This window comes from Nelumbo lutea, chromosome 5, assembly GCF_056320005.1.
Source record: "Nelumbo lutea isolate HS-2025 chromosome 5, American lotus-T2T, whole genome shotgun sequence".
NCBI lineage: Eukaryota > Viridiplantae > Streptophyta > Magnoliopsida > Proteales > Nelumbonaceae > Nelumbo > Nelumbo lutea.
Window position 1 is genome coordinate 9,781,815 of NC_142688.1, and position 25,000 is coordinate 9,806,814.

The 25,000-nt window shown below is 35.7% G+C and overlaps 2 protein-coding genes across 7 annotated transcripts; both read right to left on the minus strand.

Annotated features, from left to right (window-relative positions):
* Positions 1–294: 294 nt before the first annotated feature.
* TIC21 (translocon at inner membrane of chloroplasts 21) lies at positions 295–7,694 on the minus strand. 4 transcript variants are annotated; one of them, XR_016099269.1, is made up of 5 exons: positions 6,923–7,365; positions 6,444–6,701; positions 4,411–4,614; positions 2,893–3,085; positions 295–991 (listed from the first exon to the last, which is right to left on the minus strand). XR_016099269.1 is itself a non-coding variant. In XM_088944787.1 (4 exons), exons 1-4 carry the CDS (start codon positions 7,214–7,216, stop codon positions 2,972–2,974), a joined length of 870 nt encoding a protein of 289 aa, XP_088800913.1. In that variant the 5' UTR covers positions 7,217–7,694; the 3' UTR covers positions 2,739–2,971. The 4 variants fall into 4 exon arrangements, 1 of the variants encoding a protein (XP_088800913.1); XR_016099268.1 differs by lacking the exon at positions 295–991 and adding an exon at positions 2,422–2,737 and having other exon boundaries at positions 6,923–7,478; XR_016099267.1 differs by lacking the exon at positions 295–991 and adding an exon at positions 2,739–2,817 and having other exon boundaries at positions 6,923–7,495.
* Positions 7,695–18,773: 11,079 nt separating this feature from the next.
* LOC148850244 (protein WVD2-like 3) lies at positions 18,774–24,730 on the minus strand. 3 transcript variants are annotated; one of them, XM_088945120.1, is made up of 7 exons: positions 22,091–24,730; positions 21,879–21,971; positions 20,436–20,524; positions 20,231–20,324; positions 20,031–20,102; positions 19,312–19,705; positions 18,774–19,170 (listed from the first exon to the last, which is right to left on the minus strand). In XM_088945120.1, exons 2-6 carry the CDS (start codon positions 21,936–21,938, stop codon positions 19,634–19,636), a joined length of 387 nt encoding a protein of 128 aa, XP_088801246.1. In that variant the 5' UTR covers positions 21,939–21,971; positions 22,091–24,730; the 3' UTR covers positions 18,774–19,170; positions 19,312–19,633. The 3 variants fall into 3 exon arrangements, with proteins under 3 accessions (XP_088801246.1, XP_088801247.1, XP_088801245.1); XM_088945121.1 differs by having other exon boundaries at positions 19,420–19,705; positions 21,879–24,730; XM_088945119.1 differs by having other exon boundaries at positions 21,879–24,730.
* Positions 24,731–25,000: the final 270 nt, after the last annotated feature.

Below are 25,000 nucleotides of genomic sequence, written 5' to 3' on the forward strand. Positions count from 1 at the left end.
TTTATTTAATATTCTCTCTCGAGATATACTAAACCTACGCCCATCAGGTAACCCTTCGATCTCTCGAGTAGAGCTCTCAAGATCGGAGTGCATTAAGTCCAAGAAAAACCATTAAATTCAGATGAATCATGCATATATATCTCTATATACCATTCAATTCACACTATGAACTATTCAGTCGATTATGTGAATTTCTCTTTCGATTCATTCACATAACTCAAATCAATTAAGAGGTGGCCAAACTCTTAATTGCATTAAACACAATAATTCATAGACTATATGGAAATCACAATCTTGGATAAATCATAAAGATAAAAATATATTCATTGACATGATTAGGCTTTCCTCAGCCCTAGCAAGAAACAAATAAGTTCATGATAGAAGAATTAAAGCAAACAAAGGGAAAGAAAGAACTCTTGAATTCGTCCATGATGATGAGATCTCCTCTTCTTGCCACCACCTTCTTCTTGAAAGTTTCTTGAATTCTTGAACCTTTCTTGAACCTTTAAAGGGGAGGGGTTGGTCTCCTACTTCCTCTTGAAGTTGATCTTTACAAGAATAGAAAGTCTTATCATAATTCTAATCTTATCTTTTTATCTAATGAACTCAATCCTCTTATATCTCTAAGATTACATCAAGAATTTAGATCTGAAATGACTTTTCTCAGTTTCTTGTTCTTGGATTCGTATTAGACCTCATTTGTGAATTGTGCTTTAGCCAGGCTTTTCTACAAGTTGGATTTCAGCTGCGGATTAGGCTTTCCTATGAATTTGCCGCGACTTTAGGCTCAGATTTGACTTCAATGAATGCCAAATCTGCGAAAGTCCAAAACATGAAAGTTGTGAAGTTTTCTCTTATCTTTCCAGTGGATCTTGAATCAATCTATTCAGAGTTCGGATATGCGAGTTAGGCACAGATTACTGAACGGTGTCGAAATTGTGAAAAATCATCCGATTTGTCTTTCTTTGCTCCTGATGCCTTCTTTCATGCCCTGAACAGAAATATGAGTCCAATTAGATGCTAATTTGGTATAAAATACATAATAATTGGGGATAAAAATATGATAAATTCCACTCTTATTGAATATTTAATCAAATTGAGAGCTCGAACTTGAACCTAATAGTATTTTAGTCAAGCCAAGCCAAGACGTGCCAAAGTTCAGCTCGACTAGGCTCAATTGCACCCTTTTCTTGAAAGCGATAAGCTCGTTGTGCCATGCGAATGCATCTCAAAAGCAGTAAACACATAGTCATTAACAGTCCAAACGTGCCAAACACGTCTCAACTGAGTTTCGAGGTTTATATCACGATAAACCCTCACCCTCACAAGGTATCCTTACACATGGTCATACTTACTCTATGATTCCTACTTGCATACTTTTTATCACCTCATAGTTCGACAATTACCAACTTAAGCGTCGAAATTCCTTGCATAGGACTAGGGGTGAGCATTGTTCACTTAAAACAAAAAACCAAACCAAAATTTTCGATTTCGGTTTATTTGGTTTTTTATTTTCGATTTGGATAGTTCAGTTTTAAAAATTTTCAATTTCGATTTTTAGGATTGAATATTCGATTAACCAAAAAAATCGAATTAACCAAAATTTGTTATATACATAATATATATAATATTATATAAACTATTAAAATATATAAAATACATTAACATATACATATATTATAATATATAAATATCTTAGTATATATATATATATATAATATAATATGTATTAGTATAATATTAATAAAAATCGATTTTAACCGAAAAAACCCAAAAAAAATAGGTTTCGGTTTTTTTGGCTTTTTAATCATTTGGTTTCAGTTCAGTTTTATATTTTACAAATTCGGTTTTTAAAAATTCAGTTTATTTGATTCGGTTATTAACCAAATAAACCGAATGCTCACCGCAATCGAGGACATCCACCTGAGCCCTCTGACACTATTTTTTTTTTGCAAATCTGTCACTAGAGTTACATCCGAGCCCCACCAGGTCACCAGTGCCGGGCTTGGAGGGTTGGGAGCCCTGCGACCAGATTAGGGAAACGATGCATACCAACCTATTGGAAGTTGTTGGGCTCAATCAACAAAATAGAAAATAAAGAAGGCGCTCGGGCAATTAGACATTTGAAACCCACGACCTATGTCCATGGTCTTTAAACTCACGTTATAAATCAGATCTCCCGATGCCTCCTCCCCTGTTTATAAAAATGGGAACCGTTTTGTGGTTCAATTGCCACACCCCCACAAGATGGTGACTTTTGAATGGGTATCTTTGGGGATTTAGATCTCAGATACTGTACTATATTCGATTTCACTAGGATCTTCCCAAATCCCAAGTTCCCACCCATATAAGAAACCGCGATTCATCCATGCTCAAAAGGATTCATAAATGAAAATGATCACTCAAGTAGGAGTCCGACTATGGTACTGAAAAGGTATGATACATTAAAACCTAACAATCAGTCAACCGACATCATATGATTACCAATTTTATGATATCACTTGTTTGATTATAAGTTTTTCAGGTATCATGTTTCCGGCAATCATATATCATAATTGAACAATTGAACCCTCATTAAAAATCAGTTGACTAAAAAAATGTTGGCCTTTCTAATTTTAGAACGAGTGAAGAATACGTGAGGCTCTTACTGTACTCAACATGAATGCTCCTGCACGATTACTTTCCTTTGACAGGTTTTATATCAGGTGCCAACTGGGAACAACCTTCCATCCACAGGCTTGGTTCCAAGTAGTGATCCACAATGCAAGATAAGCTTAACAGTTAAATACACTGGCAGTGCTGACCTCGGATTTCTTTCTAAGCATACAAAGAAAAACACCCTAAATTACAAGAAAACTAGAAGATATTTTCATTAGTACCGCAAATACTTACAATGTTCCCTTTTATGAAGAAAATCGGGTTGCACTTGCACATATGTTCCTCACGAGAACGAAAACTATGAGCCAAAAGTTCAAGCAACTTTTGGAATTGGAACCCCTTCGGAAGATGGTAGTGTTACTGATCGCAGGAGCTCGATTGAGAAAACAAGCCCTAAGAAATGGGAAAGAATAGCATTGGCTGAAGCCTGCAAAAGAATGGTGGAATCAAGGCAGGGAAGTGAAGTGAAACCATTACATAGACTAAGATCTTCGCTATTATGCAAACATAAAAAAGGCAGCCCAGTTGCCTTGTGCAAACATCAACTAAAGTATTCACGCTCAGTTGCCTAAGCATCATTTCAATAACAATCATAGATGAACACCAGAACATCACAACTAGATATACAGGTTTCTATGTTGTCTACTTGTGTCACACCAGAACTTGGAATGGAACATGGGAAACCACTGTCAACAAATGCAAAACAATGTCTTTGTGATATTGGCGTCTTATACAAATTAATTAATTGATAACAAAAAGAAAGATGAAACGGCTTTCATAAACGAAAATTCTGGTTGTAAACTCAATTAGACTCCTAGCTTTCAAGAAATCTTCACAAGTGATTGCACTAAAGCAAATTATTGTACAATAGTAGCAAATCTTGATTAATTACAATGATGAAGATCGCACTTCCAACGTTTATAATCCAAGAGCAAAAGCAGAGCATGGACTAAAGCAAGTGAGCAGACATGGCTTGTTTAGATCTTGTCATGAGATCAGATTTTGAACCAAAACCATCCAAATTGTTGAAAATCTTTAGACAAAGTCTTCCTTCTTGATCAAGGTAACAAAACATAGGGGATTATATGTACTGTAATTTCATGCAGCCAGTGACGGAGACAGGAATTTTCTATTTGGGGGGGTTAAACAATAAAATGAGATAGGGGTAGAAGTAGAGTTTGGGTGAAATGACCTAAGAAGGTTTGGGTTTATTACCGATTATTTTAAAGAAAAATATATATATTTGTATATATTAATTTTGGGAGTTGGAGGAGCGTTAGAGAGTGATCCTTTACATTTTAGTTCAAGTTTTTTTTGGGGGGTCAAGGACCCACTTTATTACGCTCTTTTGACCCAGTCTCCACTTAGTAACCATATAAATAATGGTTCTAACAAAAAGTTCGGGGGGGGGGGGGGGCCAAGGACCCCCACCAATATACTTGGCTCCACCCCTGCATGCAATATAATAACTTCACAATTTAAAAGTTGCAGTTAATGGGTTAAGCTAAATGGTAATTGAAATGCTTCATTCTTTATATATTCACATTTTCCTCCATTCAAGGCCATTGTCTTCACAGAAACATTGAGAGGTGGTTAAATAGATCAAGTTCCCAAGATGTAAAATACAATATGCATTGAATATGACCAATGAAGTTCAAAGAAATATACAGTGGGTAAAGGTTGTTATTCAGATTTAAGTATGGGATTTCTATAAAAAAGGAAAAAAAAAAAAACAGAAAGTAGTAAGTGTACCTGGACCAAGAATACATCCAATGCTAGCACAGGACTGTAACCCGGAGAGCCACCCTGGTAGTACAGATTTGCTGAGGATGTAAGAGCCTTAGCAACCAATAACCCAACCTTGGATTGCATGCCTAGAATAGAAGCACCCATTCCCAGAAGGTTTAACACTATACCATTCTTCAAGCTCTTCACTACTTCAGCTCGAGGAGGAGCCTGGGAAACAACATTTAAATAATTCACCACATAACCTATTAACAGCATTTTGCAGTTTGAATTAGGCATCAAGTATAAACTGATATTGTGCAAAAGAAATTTCAAAATGGGAAAATGATTTTTTTTTTATGAACGAAATGGGAAAATGATATTTACAGTAACTGATTTACAATCAGAAAACGCCATTTAATCACTTATAAGTATTTGGGAAATAATGTGCATCTAATACACCATATTTTCTTTACCCTTCCTAGTGGAAACTCTCATTTAAGTATATAGTTGTCAGAAACTTGGTAAATATGTACAAGTGATTAATGCATGAAAAATCAAAGTAATTCATGGCACCCTATTATGGGATAGCAATGCTACCCAACTTCAGAAGTTACAAGCATCCTCCTTGTCATGCTACCCGGTACACTATAACCTTGCAATCCCCCTCTACCAATAAATTGTTGTAGCAAAATTGCCATCAGTTCTGTTCTAATAGAATTCCCAATGCCAACAGGGCCTGAAAATAGAGCTAAAACATTTCCATCTTTGTCTCTAAATGCCCAACCAATACCTGACCTTCCAGGATTACCCAAGCAGCCAAGCTGCACCCTTTCCAAAGATGAAGATGCCATGTTTTGCCAATTCCTGATGATGGAGTTTGTAGAGCATGGCTGAAAAACTCCCAGGGTTTTCATCAAATGGATTACTCTGACAGAAATACTTTCTACTAATGCATCTCTCATCTGAATTCTATCCTTTAAAGCTCTATTATGTCTTTCCTTCCAAACTGTCCACAGTAGGGCTTCCCGAGAAAAATTATGTACTAAAAACACTTCTCATGTCCCCTAGATCCCTCCTGCATCCAAAAAGAGTGAGAAAAAACTCCCAAATGCATGACACAAAAGTATAGGAAATTTTCTCTTTTAACGATTCTCACTACTATTTGTTTTCAAGAGAACTACACTTGAGCAAAAAGCCCTCACCTTTGGTGAGGTGGGTCCTCTCCAAACTACTTTGCAGGAAAAAGGGATTTTCCTTTTGGATAGATGGGCTAGAGGACAAGGATTTAAAAAGGGATGTACATGAGAACAAGACCAAGGAGTAGTAACCCAGATGGTTTTTCATTTTTTGGTAATGAAAAGAAGAAGGCTACAGACAACAGTGGGGAAGAAATAAACAAAAATCCCATTTTTTCTAGCACTTACACCATTCAGACTACAAAATATACTACCATGACCTTTGTTTCCTATAACCATACAATTTGGTTAACTTGTGAATTGTGCTAACCCCAACTGTTTTCCAATTACAATGACATACCAAAACAGGATTACATCAATATTTTTTATCGTTGCACAAAACCCAGCAATACAGATTCAAATGGCACCCAAAATCAAAAGAGAAACAGAGAACACAGATTTTCATGGTTCAGAAGACAACAAAGAAATTGCATGAATGCAATTTGATAGGGAGATTCCACCACGACCTATCAAATCAAGAAACTTGCAATCTGATACATTATCTACAATTACAACACGGTAAAGAAGACAACAAAGAAATTGCATGAATTAGATTACTTTTTTTTTTTTTATCGAGAGATACATGAATGCATGCATGAATTTGATTTCCCAAAACCCATTCCGATACTCTATGCATAATCTGTTCTTTAGGCAAGCAGCTCTCAAATTGAACCTAAATGAGAGCAAACTTCATTTTTTGTAGATTCAATGTAAAAATATAATTCCAGAATAAACAAAGAATCACGTCAAATGCAAATTATCATTCAGATACACCACCAGTCAATTTCAAGAACCTTAATACCGAACAGAATTTTCTGTTACCTTTGCAGGCTCGGTGGCAGTTCTCTTAAGCCTGTCGGAAAGACGGATATAGCCAAACGACCAAAAGACCGAAACAAATGCAGCAGCGATGCCACCAGCAGTAGCATAGAATGTAATTGGTGATGATATCTTCCCGGTAATAACTACAGAGAAGGAGAGAATAACAGCGGCCACCAAGGTGCAAACTAGCTGACTCCAAAACCCTAGACCACCCAACCGCCTGAAATATCTCGAAGTGTTCTCTAGTCGTTTAGCAACCTGGAGTAGAGATTCAAATGACAATCTAAGTCTTCTGGGGAAAAAAGCATACACATTAGAAAGCTAATGCATTCCAAGAAACAAACAAATCGCATTACCGAATTAGGGATTTAAATTAGTCAGAACGAAACAAAATTCATGATTACTCGAGTGATTTGGCTTTACATTCGTCAATTTAAAAGGTAAAAGGAAGCGAATAAAGAGATAGAAGGAAAGAGAACCTGAGCGAGTTTCGCCCTTTCGGACTCGTCGATGGTGGAAGGGAAAGAGGGGGAAAGAGAAGCCGAGGCGGAGGTAGGGGTGATAATGGCCCTTCTCTTGCCGGAAAGGATAGAAAAAGACTCAACGAAAGGCAGAAGAGATGAGGAAGAAGATTTGGGGAAAGATAAGGGAAGAACGGGGTTGCGATTCAGGGACAGCGTCCGGTGGGGGAGACGAGTCCGATGAGAAGAAAATGCTGATCCAAGTCCAACTACTGCTGCAGCTCGGTCCCCAGGTAGTAATAACGTCTGCATTGTGCGGGAGGGAAGGTGTGCGTCCGGAAACAGGAGAGAGGAAGAGCGACTAAACAGTGGCGTGGACTGTTCTTTCACTTGTGATAAGATTCCTTCCTGATTCTGCAATAAAACCTTCGCGGCTTTACTTTGCCTCCTGCTTCTGTAAGCCAAAACGCTGCGGACAATCGACACTTTGCTCAAGGCTTCTTGCGCCACTGCCTACCGCCTACAGCTTCTCACACCTGGCGCCTCACAGCGTCTTCCACGCACATCCTATCATGCATTGGGACATCTTCCATGGTTATTAATTATTATTCACGGGAAATATTTTCAATCCACGGTAGATGTGTCTGTGAGGCGCCCATTTGTGAGGAACAGATTCCATCACGTGCCTTGGAGTTCACATCTGGTGAGACCAATCAAACCTCCATGCTTTTACTCCTCCCTTATTATCCACTTTGACATACATTAACATTAGAATGGCTCTACACCCTACAGTTAGTTTCATTCAGGCATTCACTAATATGGAGTTCACATCTGCCCCCCGCACCCACAATGCGCCCCAAAAATGCCTCACATGCACATCTCAGTATGCATTGAAAACATCTACCGTATTTATCACTAGTAGATATTCTTAATACATGGTTGAGATATTATGTAAAACATTATTGAGGCCTAACATAATCATACTGAGAGCCAAACATTAAGCTGATGAGGGGTTAAGGGCCTAGAATTATGATAGATCCGCTGACAGACAATTCGACAATTGAGTTCCGCTTGGAAATATGATGCTTGCACTGTTCATACACCCCCTTGCAAACTTGCATTGAAAATATCTCACATGAAATAAATCATATAATTACAGAAATATTTCCAACCTAAGACTGTAAAGGTTAGAACGGGCTTTACCCTAACCGAAGGTGGACTCTACTCCACGAATTGGGATCAGCTCCTCACACATTGCACTTGTAAGGTAGGTGTGAGGCACCCTGTGTGTGAGGAGCAGATCCGGTCTCACACTCGACAGAGTTTGGTAATGACTGAATTGATGAATTGTGAATTTACTGTATTAAATTGTTTATGGCTTATTTTGGTAAAATTTATAGAAATAGGATCAGATAATCCTGATTTTTTCTGATAGGATGGCTCATTCTAATTAAAACCTTTGGTGCATGAGCTACACCATGAAACAAAAAATTAATTTGAGAATGAAGAACATGTAATAGTTGAATCTTTATCAATGATTAAGTGTTTAATGATAAATATATATTGTGAATTGTAAATATATTTTCTGAATCATGAAGTAGAACATGATATCTTCACTGTGATGGTTGAAATTTCAACTATAATGCCGAAAAGGCGATACTAGAAAAGCTTGTAGATAGAGTGGAGAACAAACAAGGAACTAACAAAGTAAATTCCTCTCCCATGATGGGAAGTCTTGTTGTTACAGAAAATTCGGTGGGCCAGTCTGAACCCACCAAATTACAAACGGTCTCACCGAATGAGCCACCATATCACAATCGGTGGCCCACTGGTAGGAGCCCACCTATTTAATTACTTAGTTGTGAAGATTATCTTCACTGCTTAAATATGCGGTTCCTTTTATACTTTTTTCTATAAGTATAAATAGAGGTCCCTTCCTATGTTCTTTTCGTTTTAATTTCATCTTGATTTTATACAGTGTGTTGAGAGGAATTTGGTGTTGGGTACGAGTGAGAATCTGATGAAATCATTTTAGTATTGTATTTTCTTTTGTTTATAGTGAATGAGAAAAGTTTTGAGCTGCTGCCCGTGAATATAAACAATTTGGTCGAATCACGTTAAATCTGTTGTTCTCTCTCTCTTCCTTCTTTCTTTGGCTTTCTTAATATCTATGTTTGTTTGTTTTTTTTTTTCTATGCACATACAGATTATAATATTATCCGTTGTGTTATTCCAACAATTGTAAAGAATGTTGTTACATTTGTCCACCCTTATTGCATGTCCTACTTTGCACTTCAAAACAACATTTTGTGAAGTCTTGAGAGAGATTCGGGGATTTTTGGTGGGTTCTGCTGATAAAAGTGTAAAAAAAAAGAAAAGAAAAGAAAAAAACATTAGATCATTAGATAGAACCAAATTAGTAAAAACATTTTGGATGGCAGTCCCAATTTATTTAACAAAGCTTTTACCAGCCAAACCGGCTTGGAGATTAGAAGTAGACCCTCTGGTTAACAATCATTAATTTGGTTTTGAATTCTGAATCGAATAGTAGTGGGTTCTAGGTGGGAGGAGTATCTTGATAGGAAGGGAGATGATTAGAGAAGGTGCTTATTAGAGCATTGGTTCAGGGTCTCAACTAGGAATTTGGAATGATCTATGGATTCTAGCAGGTTTGCCGGTCTATAAGATCTATGGGTTAAGATCGAAAATCCTAATTTGAACCAAGGTTCAAAATATCGATATATGGGGTGTATCGGGCAAATCGATACCCTTTTTTTTATTTTTTTTAAAACCGATTCAGGGGGACTGGTTTAGGGCTCCTCCACCTGCTGAATCGGTCAGACTCCCGATACACCCACTATAGGGGCATATTAGAGGGGTCCCAGAATGATACATATCGGTCGATACAGGCCAATACATATTGATACTTTGAACCTTGATTTGAACTATGTAAATGATCAAATGTATGAAAATATATAGCAAGAGTTGGAATAAGAGTATCATTAGGGAAATTTTTCCTTCAAGTTTCTAACATGATTCTTAGCATCAACCTTCTAGCTTGTGACTGGCCCTGATTTGGTTGCCGAGTTTAAAAGGCAAGTTCAATTTGAGATTTTCTTATTTTGAGGCAAAAAGAAAAAGAAAAAGAAGAAGAAAAAAAAAAAAAAAGCTCCAGTTCTCATAAGGTTCTTACTCAAGGAGGGACCAGTTCTGCTGAAGACATGTCCCTTGGTCTTTTTATTTTTATTTTTTTATTTTTTAAACTAATAATAAGAAGCAGGTGATTCAGACATCTCACTATGAGATTGAGACCTGCCATTTATGAGATGTGGGGTGTAAAATCATGCTGGTAGAGGGTTGTAACGTGTTTTGTTGGCAGGTGATCCGAACTCCTGAAAAATGTTTACATCCAATCCAATGAGAGGTAAATGAAAAGACATCTACACCCCTCTTACCGTCTTACATACTATTTTGCTATATTACGAGCCAATATCTTTTGCTCTCTCTTTACATAGCAGATGTTACAAGTCTCAAAACCCCTTTTGAAGGTAAGTCTCCAGAACATGCTCTTTTCAGGTGTGAGCATGCTTGGTGTGTTTGATTTGGTAGAGGGCTGAAGGTATGAACCAAAATGGAAGTTTTAAAGACTGGTTTGAAGATTAGAAAGTATGTTCCAGCTCAGAAAATAAAGATAGTGAGTTGTTTCAGTTTTTTGTTAGTTTGCAGTACTGGGCCTGAAACCATGCTATCTTTACAGATGAAGTGCCTAATTCAGTATGTTTTTTTTTTTTTAATGAAAAGGATCCATTAAAATCATCAAGGGTACATAAGGAGCTATCTCTTACAGCAATAACGATTTGAGAGTGAGGGGGTGAACGAGTGCAAAAAGAGTGAGTTACGTTCTATGTACATTAGCTTTCCTTGCTAGATTATGCGCTACAGCAACTTACAAATATCAGATTTATGCTTTCAAAAAACTCAAAAGATATTTGACATGATCCAGCAAAACTTTTTCATTCCATCGATCTAATGTTTTCAGTGGCTCCTTTTATCTTCAAGAGAACTCCCTTCGCATCAGATATGAGTGTAGCTTTTAAAATTCCTAGAGAAATCAGTCTTCTTAGGCCTCGCATGATTGCCCAGAGCTCAGTTTCTGAGGAATCATTTGACTGGCATGGCTGTCCTTCTCCAATGCAAACATTGTGGAGTAAGATAATAAATAAAGACCTGTAGAAGCTGTATGAGTGGTAGAGTCCCAGGATCCATCCACTATAGCTAAAGAGTATGAATTAAAGGAGAATCAGTGGGGAGTAAGAGTAGCTGTAGGGTTTCGTTCACCAGCCATTATTTCAGCAAGGTAAAAACTCCCTGGATTTGGTCCAATCTAAATGGGCACAGAAATTACAACTGATGGTGGTTCAATTGGTAAGTTCATTAGCTAATTATAGCAGAAACTTGGGATTAAATGATCAAAGCCCATTGCTACCAGGCTTGGCTAACCCAAACTGATTATATACATTTACTTTGTGGGCTGAGAGGTGAAAATTGTGGCTATCAACATTTTGTACAAGGGTTTTCTTTGCTGTCATGAACACAAAGTGGGTGTTTGGCATTGGAGCGTTTCACAAGTGTTCCATTTCTGTTGATGTATCATGCGTGTCACATCAGCAATTAAACTGAATCGGCAAGAAAATCTAAGGGTATCAATGAACCAGTTTTGGATTGGACCCCGTCCAGTCCAAAATATTTATTAGAGTGGATTGGACCTGATCCATCCATAACAAATTTACATTTGATTAGGTTGGATTAAGCCAATATCTGGTCATTGATATAAGATAAGAATATATGTGTCAATGGACTGGGTTTGGGTTGAAACCAATCTAAAACAAAATGAATTTGAATAGATTGGACAATCCAGACATTGAATTGGATTGGTCCAAATTGGTCTAAAACATTCATTGGATTGGACTGGATCTAGTCCATTTATAATGGATTCACATTGGACTGGATCATATTGAACCAAATTCAGTCCAATTGACACCCCTAAGAAAATCTCATTTTAGCAATTAAATGGAATTGACAAGAAAATTGCATTGACATGGCACATTGGAATTTGAAAAAATTGAGAAATGTCACATAATTATCATTATAAATATATTATAATATTAAGTCAAATCACTTTAAATGCTCAATTTTTTCAAAAATTTATATGAAACGAAACACTTTTGAATCAGGGCCTCACTTATGAAAGAATCGCTCGTGATGAGGGCGGATTTGGCCCTCCAATGATATTATGGCACATGGCACCTCAAAACAACTAGGTGACACCCGGAACCACTTAGACAACAACTTGCCTTAGCCAAGTTGGTGGTGTCCCACCTAGTGGCCTGGCCCTGGTGCGACTTGGCGGCCTGGCACAGGCGCCGACCTGGCGACCTGCGAGACGTGCTTGCTGACAAATTCAGCATGCATATTCCAACACTCCCACAATCCTTGGAAGTTGGCCCACATACCGAACGATCTGGAGGGTGGTCAAAGTGCATGGCGGTTGCCTCCAAGAATCTCAGACCACTTAGGCGACCTCTTAGAAACTCGGATATGGTGCGTGAATCCCACGCCAAACAATGCCTATATAAAGGCACCACCCCCAATGACATGAGGGGGGGCAAGTATAAGCATATTCTGGCTCTCATACTTTGTGATTTTTAGCTCGTAGTCTACTATGAGAATACTGACTTAAGATTCAGAGCAACATCGCCGGGTTAGCCACCCCGGGTCCTCTAACATTGATTCCTTACAGGTCTCTAAAGAACTACGAAGCTCAACAATCAATCTAGCTCGCCACCAGGCAGCTCGACCCTCTGGTCAACTCGTCACCTAATAGGTAGCTCATCACTCTGGTCAACTCATCACCTAACCTACCTAGCTCGGCCCAGTCAGCTCGTCACCTAACCTGCCTAGCTCGGCCTAGTCAGTTCGGCACCTAACCTGCCCAGTTCGGCCCAGTTAACTCGGCACCTAATCTGCCCCCAACTTGGCCTGGTCAGCTCGGCATCCAGGTCCTCATCCAGCAAAAGTTCACTTCGGCCTCTAAGTCATCGGCCACTTGGAAGCAGACCAAATGACGAATTACTTAGCACAAAAAATTGATACATCACCAAAAATTGATTCATCAGCTCGTAAAACAGCCTGCATTGTTGATCGAACTCTTTTTAACATACTCCATGTAATTAGAAAACCAGTTCTACCAAATAGCTTCAAAACAGCCCAGGCTCATTTTCCAAGCAGCCATGTTTTCCCCTATTAGTGGGGTCATTTCGTAAAGGGTGAATGAAGATAGAATTTTCGACGTGGCAAATGTGAAATCACGAACTCCACCCAGCATCCTTAAATTATTGGAATGGTCCGATTCCATACCCCTATTTTTGGCAAACCACACGGACCCTTACATGTATGCAAACCCACGATTCCCACCCTTGTGTGATAATGATAAGAGATAAAAATAAAGTATAGACCACAGTTAAACATTTTAATTTTTTAGTCATAGTCTCATAGATGATAATCGATAATTTATACCATAGTTACCCGGTTTCATTGGTTCTTCTTATCCAAGTTTATGCAGTGTTTGGCATCAATGTCGTTTTCTGACAAAAAGGCGTTATATAGTCACCACATAAAAAGCGATGTTTCAGAAACGACATCTTATTTGGTACCATTTTTCCATAAAAACATTGCTTCAGACTACCCCTTAAAAATCGAGAGAGTGTGGTATGAAATAATGCCAAATTCGATGTTTTCTCAAAAAACAACCCATTACTGCTAATGATGCAATGATGTGGTATCAATGTAGCATCATCTTAAACGTTGGACAATATGACCATACTGAAAACGATTCTACAACACTGGTACCAAACAAAACCAATGCTATTTTCCCAAAAAACAGCCTATGTGGCAGCACCACTTCCAAAAAAAAGCACCCAGACATGCCAGCACCATGCTATGTTCCCAGCACCGAAGCCAAACACTTGTTTAGTTTATGGTTTCTTAAATAACATGTTTGACTAGTATGACTGACTGTAAATAATTTTGACATTTTTCATTCAAAACTTGAAGTTTTTAGAGAAGTTTGATAGGAGAAGATGAACTACTATATATGTTTCATTTGATAGAAGAGAAAGAAAAAGTTTTAGGGAAAATTTTTGGAAACTTAAAAATTTCTTAGGCAAAATTTGAACTGAACACAGATTTTGCATCCAATTCAGTTTTTTATTCGTAATTTTGATTTGCACTCCTGGTTGATATAAAATTTGCACTGTGTTTCACTGCAGTTATTGGCAAACAAATAACCCTTCTATCGGAGATTCAAAAATATTAATTAAGAATCTTAGATATAGATATAAATACACTTTGGAAAAATGCATAGAAAAAGTGGAAATATATGGATATGTTGATGGTATTAAAGAGACTTTTAGAAATCTAACAAATATATCAATAACACCAAATCTATAGTTGAAATAAGTATGAATAAATACATTTGAAATTTACACTTTAATAGTTTATATCAAGGGGCAAGGTTCAAAATATCAATATAATATGTTTTATATTATGTGTATTGTATCGTATCATTGGGTCCCTAATATCTATACTATATATAAAAGTGTGGATGCAGTGTGAAATTTTTTTTTTTGGATTAAAATTATCCTTTATTTCTTTATTTGAGAAAGAGTATAAAAGTCATTTTATTATAACTCTAATGTCAATTTTAATGGCTACTATAACGGCCATATTTGTGTATTTAATCCATTTCTAATTGTAAGGGTTGAAAATATAACTTTAGTTATTACTTTTTGCTCACTTAATCCCCTCTCATTAAGTCTTATACTTGAGATATTAAATCTCATTTTGTCTAATTAAATCCTATATTTTAAGTTATTTTTCACAAATAAATGCTACTAATTAGATCTATGTCAATATTTTTAACAATATAAACTCATATTTTAGAATTGGTTCAAAAACAAAATCATTATTTATCCCAAGTGGTGGCTAAGCAATTCAACAATATGAACTAAATTGATCAACCTATGAAGTCATAGTTGGGTAATAAAATTTTTAAAATATAAATAAATATGTAAAATTACAAAAAATTAGACACCTTTATGATATTTTTTATTAATCAAATTAAAAAATAAATGTAATAAACAATCATCATTTTTATTGATAATGATAATAAAATTCATATTTTAGAACTAACCAAAAATGAAATATAAAAACTAATAGTAAATAGTTCAACTTTTGGGTTAAACATGTTAACCTTTAATGTCATTATAAATATAAAATTTAATAAAATATAAAAATAAAAAATACATAAATTATTTTTACACACAAAAATACAACAAAAATATATAGAAAAAAATTGAACACATCTATAATTCTATATTTACACTAAAAATATGAATGAAATTGTGAAACTTTCTTTTGAAAGAAATCAAGGTTTTAAAAACAACCTAGAAACATAACTAATTTAGGTTTTAATTTCTGGCCAACGGTTCAACCATCCAGTTTGAGCGGGTCAAAGTCCACTATATATATATATATATATATATATATATATATATATATATATATGAGATGGGAGTGCAAGACTTTAAGAATGATGTGATTGGTTAAAACTGAAAAGTGAGAAAAAAGAAAGAAAAAAAAGAAAACAAAGAAGGGAAGTATCATCGGAAATGATTGTCACCATGTTCACCGATTGTTGTTGTAAAGTCAGTACAAGAAAAACAGCCCAAGTCGGTTATCCAAAAACTGCCGACTTAGGCCTTTAGACCGCCATCTTATATCTAAGGCGGCAACCATCAACCCGCAGCCTAAAGCACTGTCGTCCGTCACCTTAGATGAAGACTGCTAGCTTAGGCAGACAAAACCGCCAGCTTTGCCGCTTGGTCCAAGGCTGTTCAAAATCTCCTAAAGTGCTTATCCCTATTTAAGGCGGCAGTCCATGTTATTTATGACCATCGCCTTAGGTCCTATATGCATGACTGCCACTTTTGGTCTTGTTAAGATTAAAGCCGGCGGACATGGACCACCAGCTTTAGTCCTTTTAATAGCAAGGCAACAAACAAAAAATTGCCGCCTTAGGTCCTATTTAAGCACTAAAGCGGCAGGCATGACCGCTGCCCTTAGTCCTATGTAACTGCCATTTTATTAAGCACGACCGTCGGCATAGACTTATTTTTTTCAAAAAAATATATATATATGCCCAATTTAATTTTAGCATTTTTGTGGTACCTGAATTTTTTTTTATTGATTAATACAACAAATCATTTGACAATTGATAAATGAAAACTTAGACAACTTAAATAAAAAACAATTTAAAATGAAATCTATTAATTCAAAGATTAGATATTAAAACATCCAAAAGAAATTGTTCAAATATAATATCCAATTCAATAGTACCAAAACTTTAAAAAATTTCAAATTCTCTAATTATGTAGTTCATCTTCCGATGCAAATCCACTTAACATATTGGTTGAACATGCAAATTAAAACATATAAATATTAAAATTATATTCAAGTATTTTAACTGCAAAGATAGAAATGGTTAATAAAATTTACACGGGCTGAATTCCAAGGAATTGAAATACCAATAGTAGTTCTATAGCATCCATATGGGCATATTCGCAATTCATCACTTATAATTGGAATTGGAACAATGATCACAAATTAAAAAGTAAATTTTAAAGAGTTTTCTTTTGATGGCCAAATGTATTAGAGGATTAATAAAGGAAAATGAATATTCAATATAAAGTTAAAAATTTTAAAAGCATGGATTGTTGTTGAAAATAAAAGATATGAAGAGCAGTTTAGAGAGAGAGATTTAGGATTTCTTTTAATAAATATTATAGATGCTAAATGGAATAGAATATACATAGTTTTGGACTCATTAGGAGGAAAAGCAGATAGCTGAGTGTTCTCCCGCTGTTGGTACATTCATAAATTGTGATCAATAGATTCATCTACATCTAGTCTGGATCTCTTAATTTGCAACCATCTTAACCGAAGTAATGACTTTAAATCACCATCTTAACCAAAGTAATGAGCATTCTGGTTTTAAACAAGGAAATTTTAGAGGGGAAAAAAACAAGTTGGGTCTGTTCCTTTCTGTCCCAAAACTCATCTCATACCACTAAACCTACACTTTGAAGTTTAAACCCCCACCCCCCTAAATAATTTCTGAAGAAGCTGCCAGAGCTCAGCAGAGGTTATGCTGATGAAGCTACTTATCTTGTATTGGTTGGTCACCATGGAGGACTCCTGGTTTGTTTGTATTTACTACTTTACTCTGATGCTATCTAACTAGTAATAAGGGAGATTCTTCATCTGCATTTAATTTTAAAACTTTGTGACCTATGAAAGAAATAGGGCCTGCTTGATGCTCGTCTTATCAAAAGTAACTCTTCCCTCTCAATTGTAATTCTAAGTTGTAACAAAAAAGATAACACCCACAAGCCACAAGCCCCAAACATGGCATGTGCTTTGTCTTTAATAATAAATTACACCACTACAATTCTGTTATCAGGGATAAAGATGTAGCCAATAGCCACTCACTAGGTCAAGTATTGGGCCTAAAGCCAGTGCCACTGAACAAGCAAGTACACATGGCCAATCCAAATATTTCAGAAACAATCTTCTCCCTTGTTTAAGGATGCAATGCTAACCAAAGAAAGCTTACAAGATGATGACAGTAAGCAGGAGATGACCTACTGTTGACATAGAGAAGAAAGAGAACCAGTATTGCTTATCATTCATACCAAATGTTTCATTAGTATCAAACATCTTAAATAGACTTCTCAAGGATTGGCACCTACTTGTTTTATCCACATCTTCAGATTTTAGACATACATGTAATAAAATGAAAAATCCCAGAGGTTCTAATTTCTTGTAGATTCACCAAGTAATATCACACTTGAAACTTTATGTGGGAGGATGGCAAGATTTTTTCCATAATAAAGTAAAAAATCATTAACTTAAAAAAAAAGAGCTACAAGCTATGGAAGTCTTGAAGAGGTTTCACTTCTAGTGCCAAGAAGGTAAAAAATAAACAATAAAAAATACATCAAATGCAACCAAACCCACCATCAAAATCATCCAAAAATATCTAATGTTGTTCAAAACTTGTTAGACTCAGACCAAACCAAATGGTTGGATTTGTTAACCCACGACCCAGTCAGATTTTTAAATACATTCTCTTGAGCTTTTGAAAACACAGAAGAACTTTATTGATCCAAATGGTTTAGTAAAAATCACTTCCAATAAATTTAAAAGTAAAAACCAATACATGTTGATATCCCTAATTATGTATTTTTAATTTAAATGGACTGCAAATTTCCCCTTTGTCTACATGTTGCTCAGCCATCAATTATAAGCTTGAATCTTTGATTTACGCACCTCAATGGAGAATAACAGAGGCAGATCACTTCAATGGAATGCAATCCAAATTATCTTGTGATGTGGAATATTTCTGAATTGTATGCACTTCAATGAACAACCTGACTAATAAACCCACTCCCTTCCTTTATATTTTTAGAAAACACTTTAGTGCCATCACATTTTTGGACTGTTTCATGCTGAAGGACAATATTAAAATTAAGTATACTTAATTCAGCAAAACATTAAGCACTAAATCATGACTATATGTTGTATGCCACTGAATTACAAGTAACTAACAGACACAAGACATGGCAAATTTATTAGTGTATTGTAAGTTTGCAACTGAAACCTAAAAGAAATCCCTAACACCAACCCAAAACAGTCTTTTTAAACACAGCCAAAGCTTGTGACTAACTACAGAACACTTGCCAACTTATTGTGTCATTCGTTGAAGCATCGAGCATTCATTTATTCTATGTCAAAATATTGGAATTTGATCATGTGACGCAAAATACATTTAAATGAATCTAAAAACTATCTTTTTAAACTCATTCACGGCTTGTGACTAACTAGAGAACACCGTGCCAACTTACTGTGTCATTCAATGAAGCATCCGACATTTAGTTATTCTATGTCCAAGTATTGGAATTCCATTATGTGATGCAAGAGAAATTTAAATGAATCGAAGTCTTCTATCATGATCTCTTTTCACCTTATTATTCAACCATGCATATGCAATCAACTGCATGGTACCTGATTCTGGAACACCTTCAGCTACGATGGCCACAACTCTAATGGTTGGTTGTTTCAAAGCAGACATTGAAGAAGCAGCAACACTGTAGAAAGCAAAATAGTTAATAGGAAGACTTGTTTATGCTAATTTGTCAGTGTTGGGTTTAGGGGTTGAAATTTATTCATTTTCTTTCAATAAAGTAAAAACAAGCAATGAAGTTCAAATATACTGAAACTTTGCTTACAAATTGAAGGCAAACTTCACACTTGGGAAGATGCAATTCTTTGAAACAAGACAAGAGGTATGGATTTTTCCCTGACAAAGAAAACTTGATTTGACAAATAAAAATTACCCCAGATCTGATGGAAGCTTGAAACCACCTATTTGTACCCGTTAAAGAGAATGGAGCTGAAAGATTAAGAAAATGAATCAGCTAATATGAAAATCGCAGTTTCGAATGTGGGAAAAGAAAAGGTGGCACATGATGAATGATATTAGCATCACAAATCTGTCTTTCAATCAATAATAAAATTTGTCTTTCAAGTACATCCTTTTCTATGCTTCTGCTAGTAGCTGGATCTCCCAACACCTTTCCGAAGGGAACACACTTCATTCAATCCCAAGTATAGACTTCTCCCCTGTTTGCATTTCAAGAAACATAGGGCAAAAGACATTGATATACAAGATAAAGATAGCAGTTGGTGAAATTAATAGAGCTTGCAAAAAAAAAAGGAGTTGGTGATGAATTAAGTAATAGAAGAAAAATGTAGAGGGAAAGAAAGAATAGTGTTGGGAAGTAAGAGGCATGAAAATCAGTTTCTGGTTAGAGAAAAAGTAAATGTTATCTAGAAAATACCCCATAAACAATAGATACTAATATATATCCTCTGTTAAATAAACCCATGTCTTCTTCTATCATCATGTAACCTAATGCTTTAGGGAAAACTAAAGAAAGTAATGTACCATAGTCCTAGCTTCAACTTGGGCTCTCTCTGCCTCCAGAGCCTGGTGTTTCTCCTCTAACTCTGAGTAGAACTGGAAGAGAAACGAAATGAGAATGGAGTCAGCACATAATTTAAATATGGGTTGCAACTAAGAACCATTAGTCGAGAATGTCACTGAAGCAGGAAATTCCATATTCAGAAGTCTAAAAACTGAAGTACCTCCTTCCGTTTTTCAGCATGCTCAGTGCATCGGAATTTAGGAGCTGATGCAATTGTTGTCCTGGATTTTAATGCTTGAACAGATGCTGCAGTACTAAGTATGGCCAAGGATAACCCAGATCCAGAAACAAAAAAAAAAAAAGTTATAAACAGATAACTAAAAGAGAATTATTTAGACTTTAGGTTGAGAAGGGTCAAAGGATACAAGGAAGCAACAGAACAAGCATCTTCTTCATCAATATGCTTTTTATTATCAGGTCGCAGTGGCTTCCTTGATACCAAAGATGTACTAGGCTGCACAAGATACAAAACTCTCAACATCAGCAATGGAAAAAAAGTCCCCCATTTAGTCAGTACTCAGTAGTAAGTATTAAATATTTTCTAACTAATCCAATATTTTTACATCCAATGACCTATGCATCAGGGCATACATGCCGCTGAATGAATTACTATGAGCTCCTTTTGAATTCCAAGTCAGATTGCTGATCATTTCCACACCAGCCACTCCCATCTATTTCTTTAGTCCATTCTTTCCATGTCTGTGATTTGATAGGTCACTCTTTCAGTTGCCAATCTTCAGTTCTCAATTCATTTTTGGCTCTTCCACTAGAATTTGGAGAACCCCAACCAAGACAAGGTTGGGTTCCCTATTTTTGTGCCACATTTGTGTCACAAGTGGTTGAAATCCTCAGTTGTCCCCAATCACATTGATGTTTGTCTTCATTCCAAACCAATATTGCCTAACCTAAATCTGATCAAAAGTTACTGTGATCATATCTGAATTCTATTTGGTAAAATATCCATTATCATCTCAAATGGAATTTATTTTAGGTAACTACCCTGGAAGACAGGAAGAGTTAATTATAAGTTTATAACTTAAAGAGATTTCTTTAAATTTTCTTAAGAATGGATGCTTCATACTTTTATGTTGAATGACCATTTTTTTGGTAACCTAATACTATAAAAAAAACATCTTGTTTTGAATGGTAACCAATCATAAGTTTATTAATAAGAATATGAAATCATAAGATTTGATATCAAATCTTCTTATTAAAAATAACACAGAATCCTTCTCACAGGAAGAATCATGGGAGCTAGCTCTACTTATCTGGGGAAATACCAAGCCTGGGACTGGATCTGTAACTCTAGGCTGAAATTGAAAATTGATTATATGGCATCCCCGAGCTGTTATTTTACTGGTCCCATCACTCCATCCTTCTTTTAGCAGAAGTTTCATTTTTTCTGTAGTGTAGGTGACTTCAATCCCAGGAGCGCCATATCAAAACTGATTGGTTTATAGGTAAAAGGGGTAGCTTTAAGCTGGGTTGTAAGTCTTGGTTAGGTGCTTTCTATTTAGTGATAATGCCTTGTATTGTCCTTGATAAATTCCGATGGAACAGAGAATTTCACAATATCGGATATCCAACATCAAGCAACACTTATCAATCATAAAAAAGATCAATCAACAAGCTTTTTCTATTTTTAACCAACCAATCAGCTTCATCATTGATCCACCAGAAGAAAAATAATTTATTTATTCAGCAAGCAAGTCACCATATATAAAAGATTCAAAAATTGGGATTTTCCTACTGTAATGAAATCATGGGTAGGAGAGAGAGAGAGAGAGAACATCGCAATAAGGAAAGACCTGAATAATGGGTCTCTGTGTTTCTGAGTTCTGTCTCTGCAAAAAGGATTCCAACCCCATTTATTCTGTCAAAGAGTGTTAGAACTTGGTCTTCTGACAGGTGATGCCCATTTGCATGTTTAATGAGTAATATAACAAATAAGTTAGTGAAAGATAAACACCAACATGACTATAGTATAAAATTTCTGTTATATTGACTCAATGCACATTACCTTGTCCTTTCATTGCCAATGTACTGTGCAATGTTGAAAGTTCAGCTTCTCTTTCCCTCAACAACTATAGCCCTGTTACTGGGCTTAAGCTTGTTGACAAACAGCAAATAGAATTGCTGAATATGCTTAGGCAAGGAGAAAATGGAAATCTGAAGAATTACAAAAAATCAAATACAAAAATTAACAAAACAAGTAAGAGTACCTAATTGCTATAAACAATCCTTTGATGAAAGAATAAACTTTCTCAACTGAATTCAACAAAGCCTTGTCCCTATGATATGGAGTTAACTAAAGTCAATCATAATATTTAGATTCAATGGGTCAATAGTGGTTTTCAGGCTGACACTGAAACTAAAGTGCATGCATTCCCAATTATATATCCTGAATCTGCAAAAATACTGGCAAGCCTTGTCCCAATGAAACAAGATTCCTTATTAGTAGTTCTGATGTAATTTCAGCACTTGGACACCAAAGAACTTCCATAGTGACATTCTACATGACAATGAACTAGTTGCAACACTCTTAAGGCATCTCTCCTTCATCACCTCTCCATATTCAAAATCACAAAGAAGCAAGCTGAATTTCACAAGATGTATAGTGGGCTCCACTGTGAACCTCCCAAGCCTTTCTTTCTCCTCTATCCCCTTCCGACCTTCTCCTAACTAAGTACCATGAACTGAAAAAATGATGCTGAGAACACTTTATAAAGAGTTCTTACTGGCTATTGCTTCCATTGAAATTTATTTAATGGTTTAATCAAATGACCATACAGAAAGTGTAAACTATAGACTACAAAGAAGTTATAGTAATGCTAAAAATGTACAATAGCTCCAGTTGGACAATTAGAAATTATTTAAACAAAATGCGAATTATCAAATGCAACTAACATCATAATAATCAGTAGGAAAATACTATAAAACATACAATGATCATGTACTTGCTCCATTCTAGAATTTGAATAGATGGGATTTTCAGGGTTCAATTCTAGAGTTTGAATCTTAGAATCTTGATTCTAAAATTCAACCAGCCATTAGGATGCTATCTAAATCTGCTCATTCATAAAATTCAATCAGGCCTCTTGGGATGCCTTTATGTACAAAGTTTGGTAATTTCTTAATAAGAAACTTTTTTATCAATTAAAAAAGATTTCTATTGGTTTATGTGGCAATTTTGTTGGGATATTCTCTGTTGGAATTATCATGTAACCAACATTGGGTAATGTCCTTTATTAACTAGTTGGTGTTATTGTGCTGAGCGAACTTTGAAAATGTAGAATTCAATAGCATGGACATGTTAGCAATAGCATGTATATCTGATTATATGTTGAGTTGGTAACGTGGTATGTTGAACTGAGGTTTTCAAGAGGAACTTTTCAATAAACTAATTGTGGAAAACTGACGAATTAAGAGTTACGGGAGTTTCTTTTTATGAACTACAGGTTTTGTTATTTTTTTTATAGCTCCGACTCTGTTTTTTAACTCTATTGGCTGCTACATGCTCATACATGCAGGCACAACAAGTTGCTGAGTGGACAATCTTTAACTTGCTAAGTACAAAAATGCAGCTCAATACAACTGTAGTACATCGTAATCAGCATATCACAATAATGCATATATGTAGATGAAGCTTTTGGTATGATTTATTAATGTCCTTTTTCTCTTCATTTGCAGGTAGGGCAGTGGGCACATTTCAAACATTAAAATCGGTGAGCAGAAACATTAAAATCAGATTTATAGACATAATCTAGTCATTGGCATCCAACAGAAACATTTTCTCTTTTTGATTTATATGGTTCATCGTGCATAAAGCATAAACCAACGGAAATTAAGGGATCAAAATTTGACATAAAAGAATATAACTTTCTGAGAAAGCGCATACTACCACGTCAAAACCTTGCTTTCTAAAAACAAGAATTCAACTAAGCCTTCTAGAGGGAAAGTCAAAATGTTAGATTATTTTATTTCTTGACTCGACTCAGACATAGATAGCTGAGACAAAATCCTTGAGTTTGAGTTTGCCACATCCTCGACTATTCCAATTAATCAGACAAAAACCCTAGTACCTAGACAAAACAAACCCAGAAACACAAATAATAATAACTCCAAATCAAACATAGAACCCCCAAAAGAGGGAGGATTGGGAAAAAAAAACCCTAGTACCCATTATACATAATGAAAAACTATTAAGAGGGTTAGAATGTCGTCGATTTCTCTTGGTCAAACAACGAACAAATGCAAGAATGATATTGGATCTTTTCCAATCGAAGAAAACAAATCTTCCCCTCCCTCAATCACCGATTCACAGAAAAATGGAATCTTCTCAAATAGGCGATACTAGTATCTCGTTGATTTCTCAGTCGATCTCAGACGAACAACAATCGTTTGAAGCTTTTAGGAATGCGGGAAGTAGAAGAGCTCTTGGTCTCTTCTTCTTCTTGATCGATTTCTTGGATTCCCTCCTTGGAAAAGGTTTTGGAAAAACACTTCTGACTACACAATCTCTTGATTCCTTCTGTGAAGAGGTTTTGACTTCACGATATCTTGAATTCCTCTCCAAAAGAAAAAAAATAGCCTTGTTAAACGCGCGAATGAATACAACGAATGCAGGAAGAGGTCATCTTTTCCAAATGTTTTTGGTGTTTTTCTTGATGTCAATATGTCTAACTGGAATAGAAAGGGGTATAGACCGGATAACTCCGGTTCAAAATTATAAACCGGATACAAATACAAACGCCCATGTATTGTTTTGAGTTGTTTTTAGAAGAAGAAGAGGAGGACGGTTATCTGCAGGATCATCATTTATTTTATTGGTGTATCTCGTATTTCAACATAAAATTAGTGTTAATCTTTTATATATTATATCGATATTTTTATTTCTTCATCAGAATTGCATTTTTTTTTTTGCTGTTAT

What these genes read in the sequence shown, in the direction of transcription:
- TIC21 (XM_088944787.1), bottom strand. Translation starts at nt 7,216, where the DNA reads ATGCAGACGTTATTACTACCTGGGGACCGAGCTGCAGCAGTAGTTGGA. An exon ending in AAAGGGCGAAACTCGCTCAG is followed by an intron (nt 6,702 to 6,922) that starts GTTCTCTTTCCT and finishes TCTCTACTCCAG; the next exon opens with GTTGCTAAACGACTAGAGAA. An exon ending in TGGATGTATTCTTGGTCCAG is followed by an intron (nt 3,086 to 4,410) that starts GTACACTTACTA and finishes ATTCTTTTGCAG; the next exon opens with GCTTCAGCCAATGCTATTCT.
- LOC148850244 (XM_088945120.1), bottom strand. Translation starts at nt 21,938, where the DNA reads ATGGGGTTGGAATCCTTTTTGCAGAGACAGAACTCAGAAACACAGAGA. An exon ending in CACAGAGACCCATTATTCAG is followed by an intron (nt 20,525 to 21,878) that starts GTCTTTCCTTAT and finishes TATCTTGTGCAG; the next exon opens with CCTAGTACATCTTTGGTATC. An exon ending in ATGCTGAAAAACGGAAGGAG is followed by an intron (nt 20,103 to 20,230) that starts GTACTTCAGTTT and finishes TTTCTCTTCCAG; the next exon opens with TTCTACTCAGAGTTAGAGGA.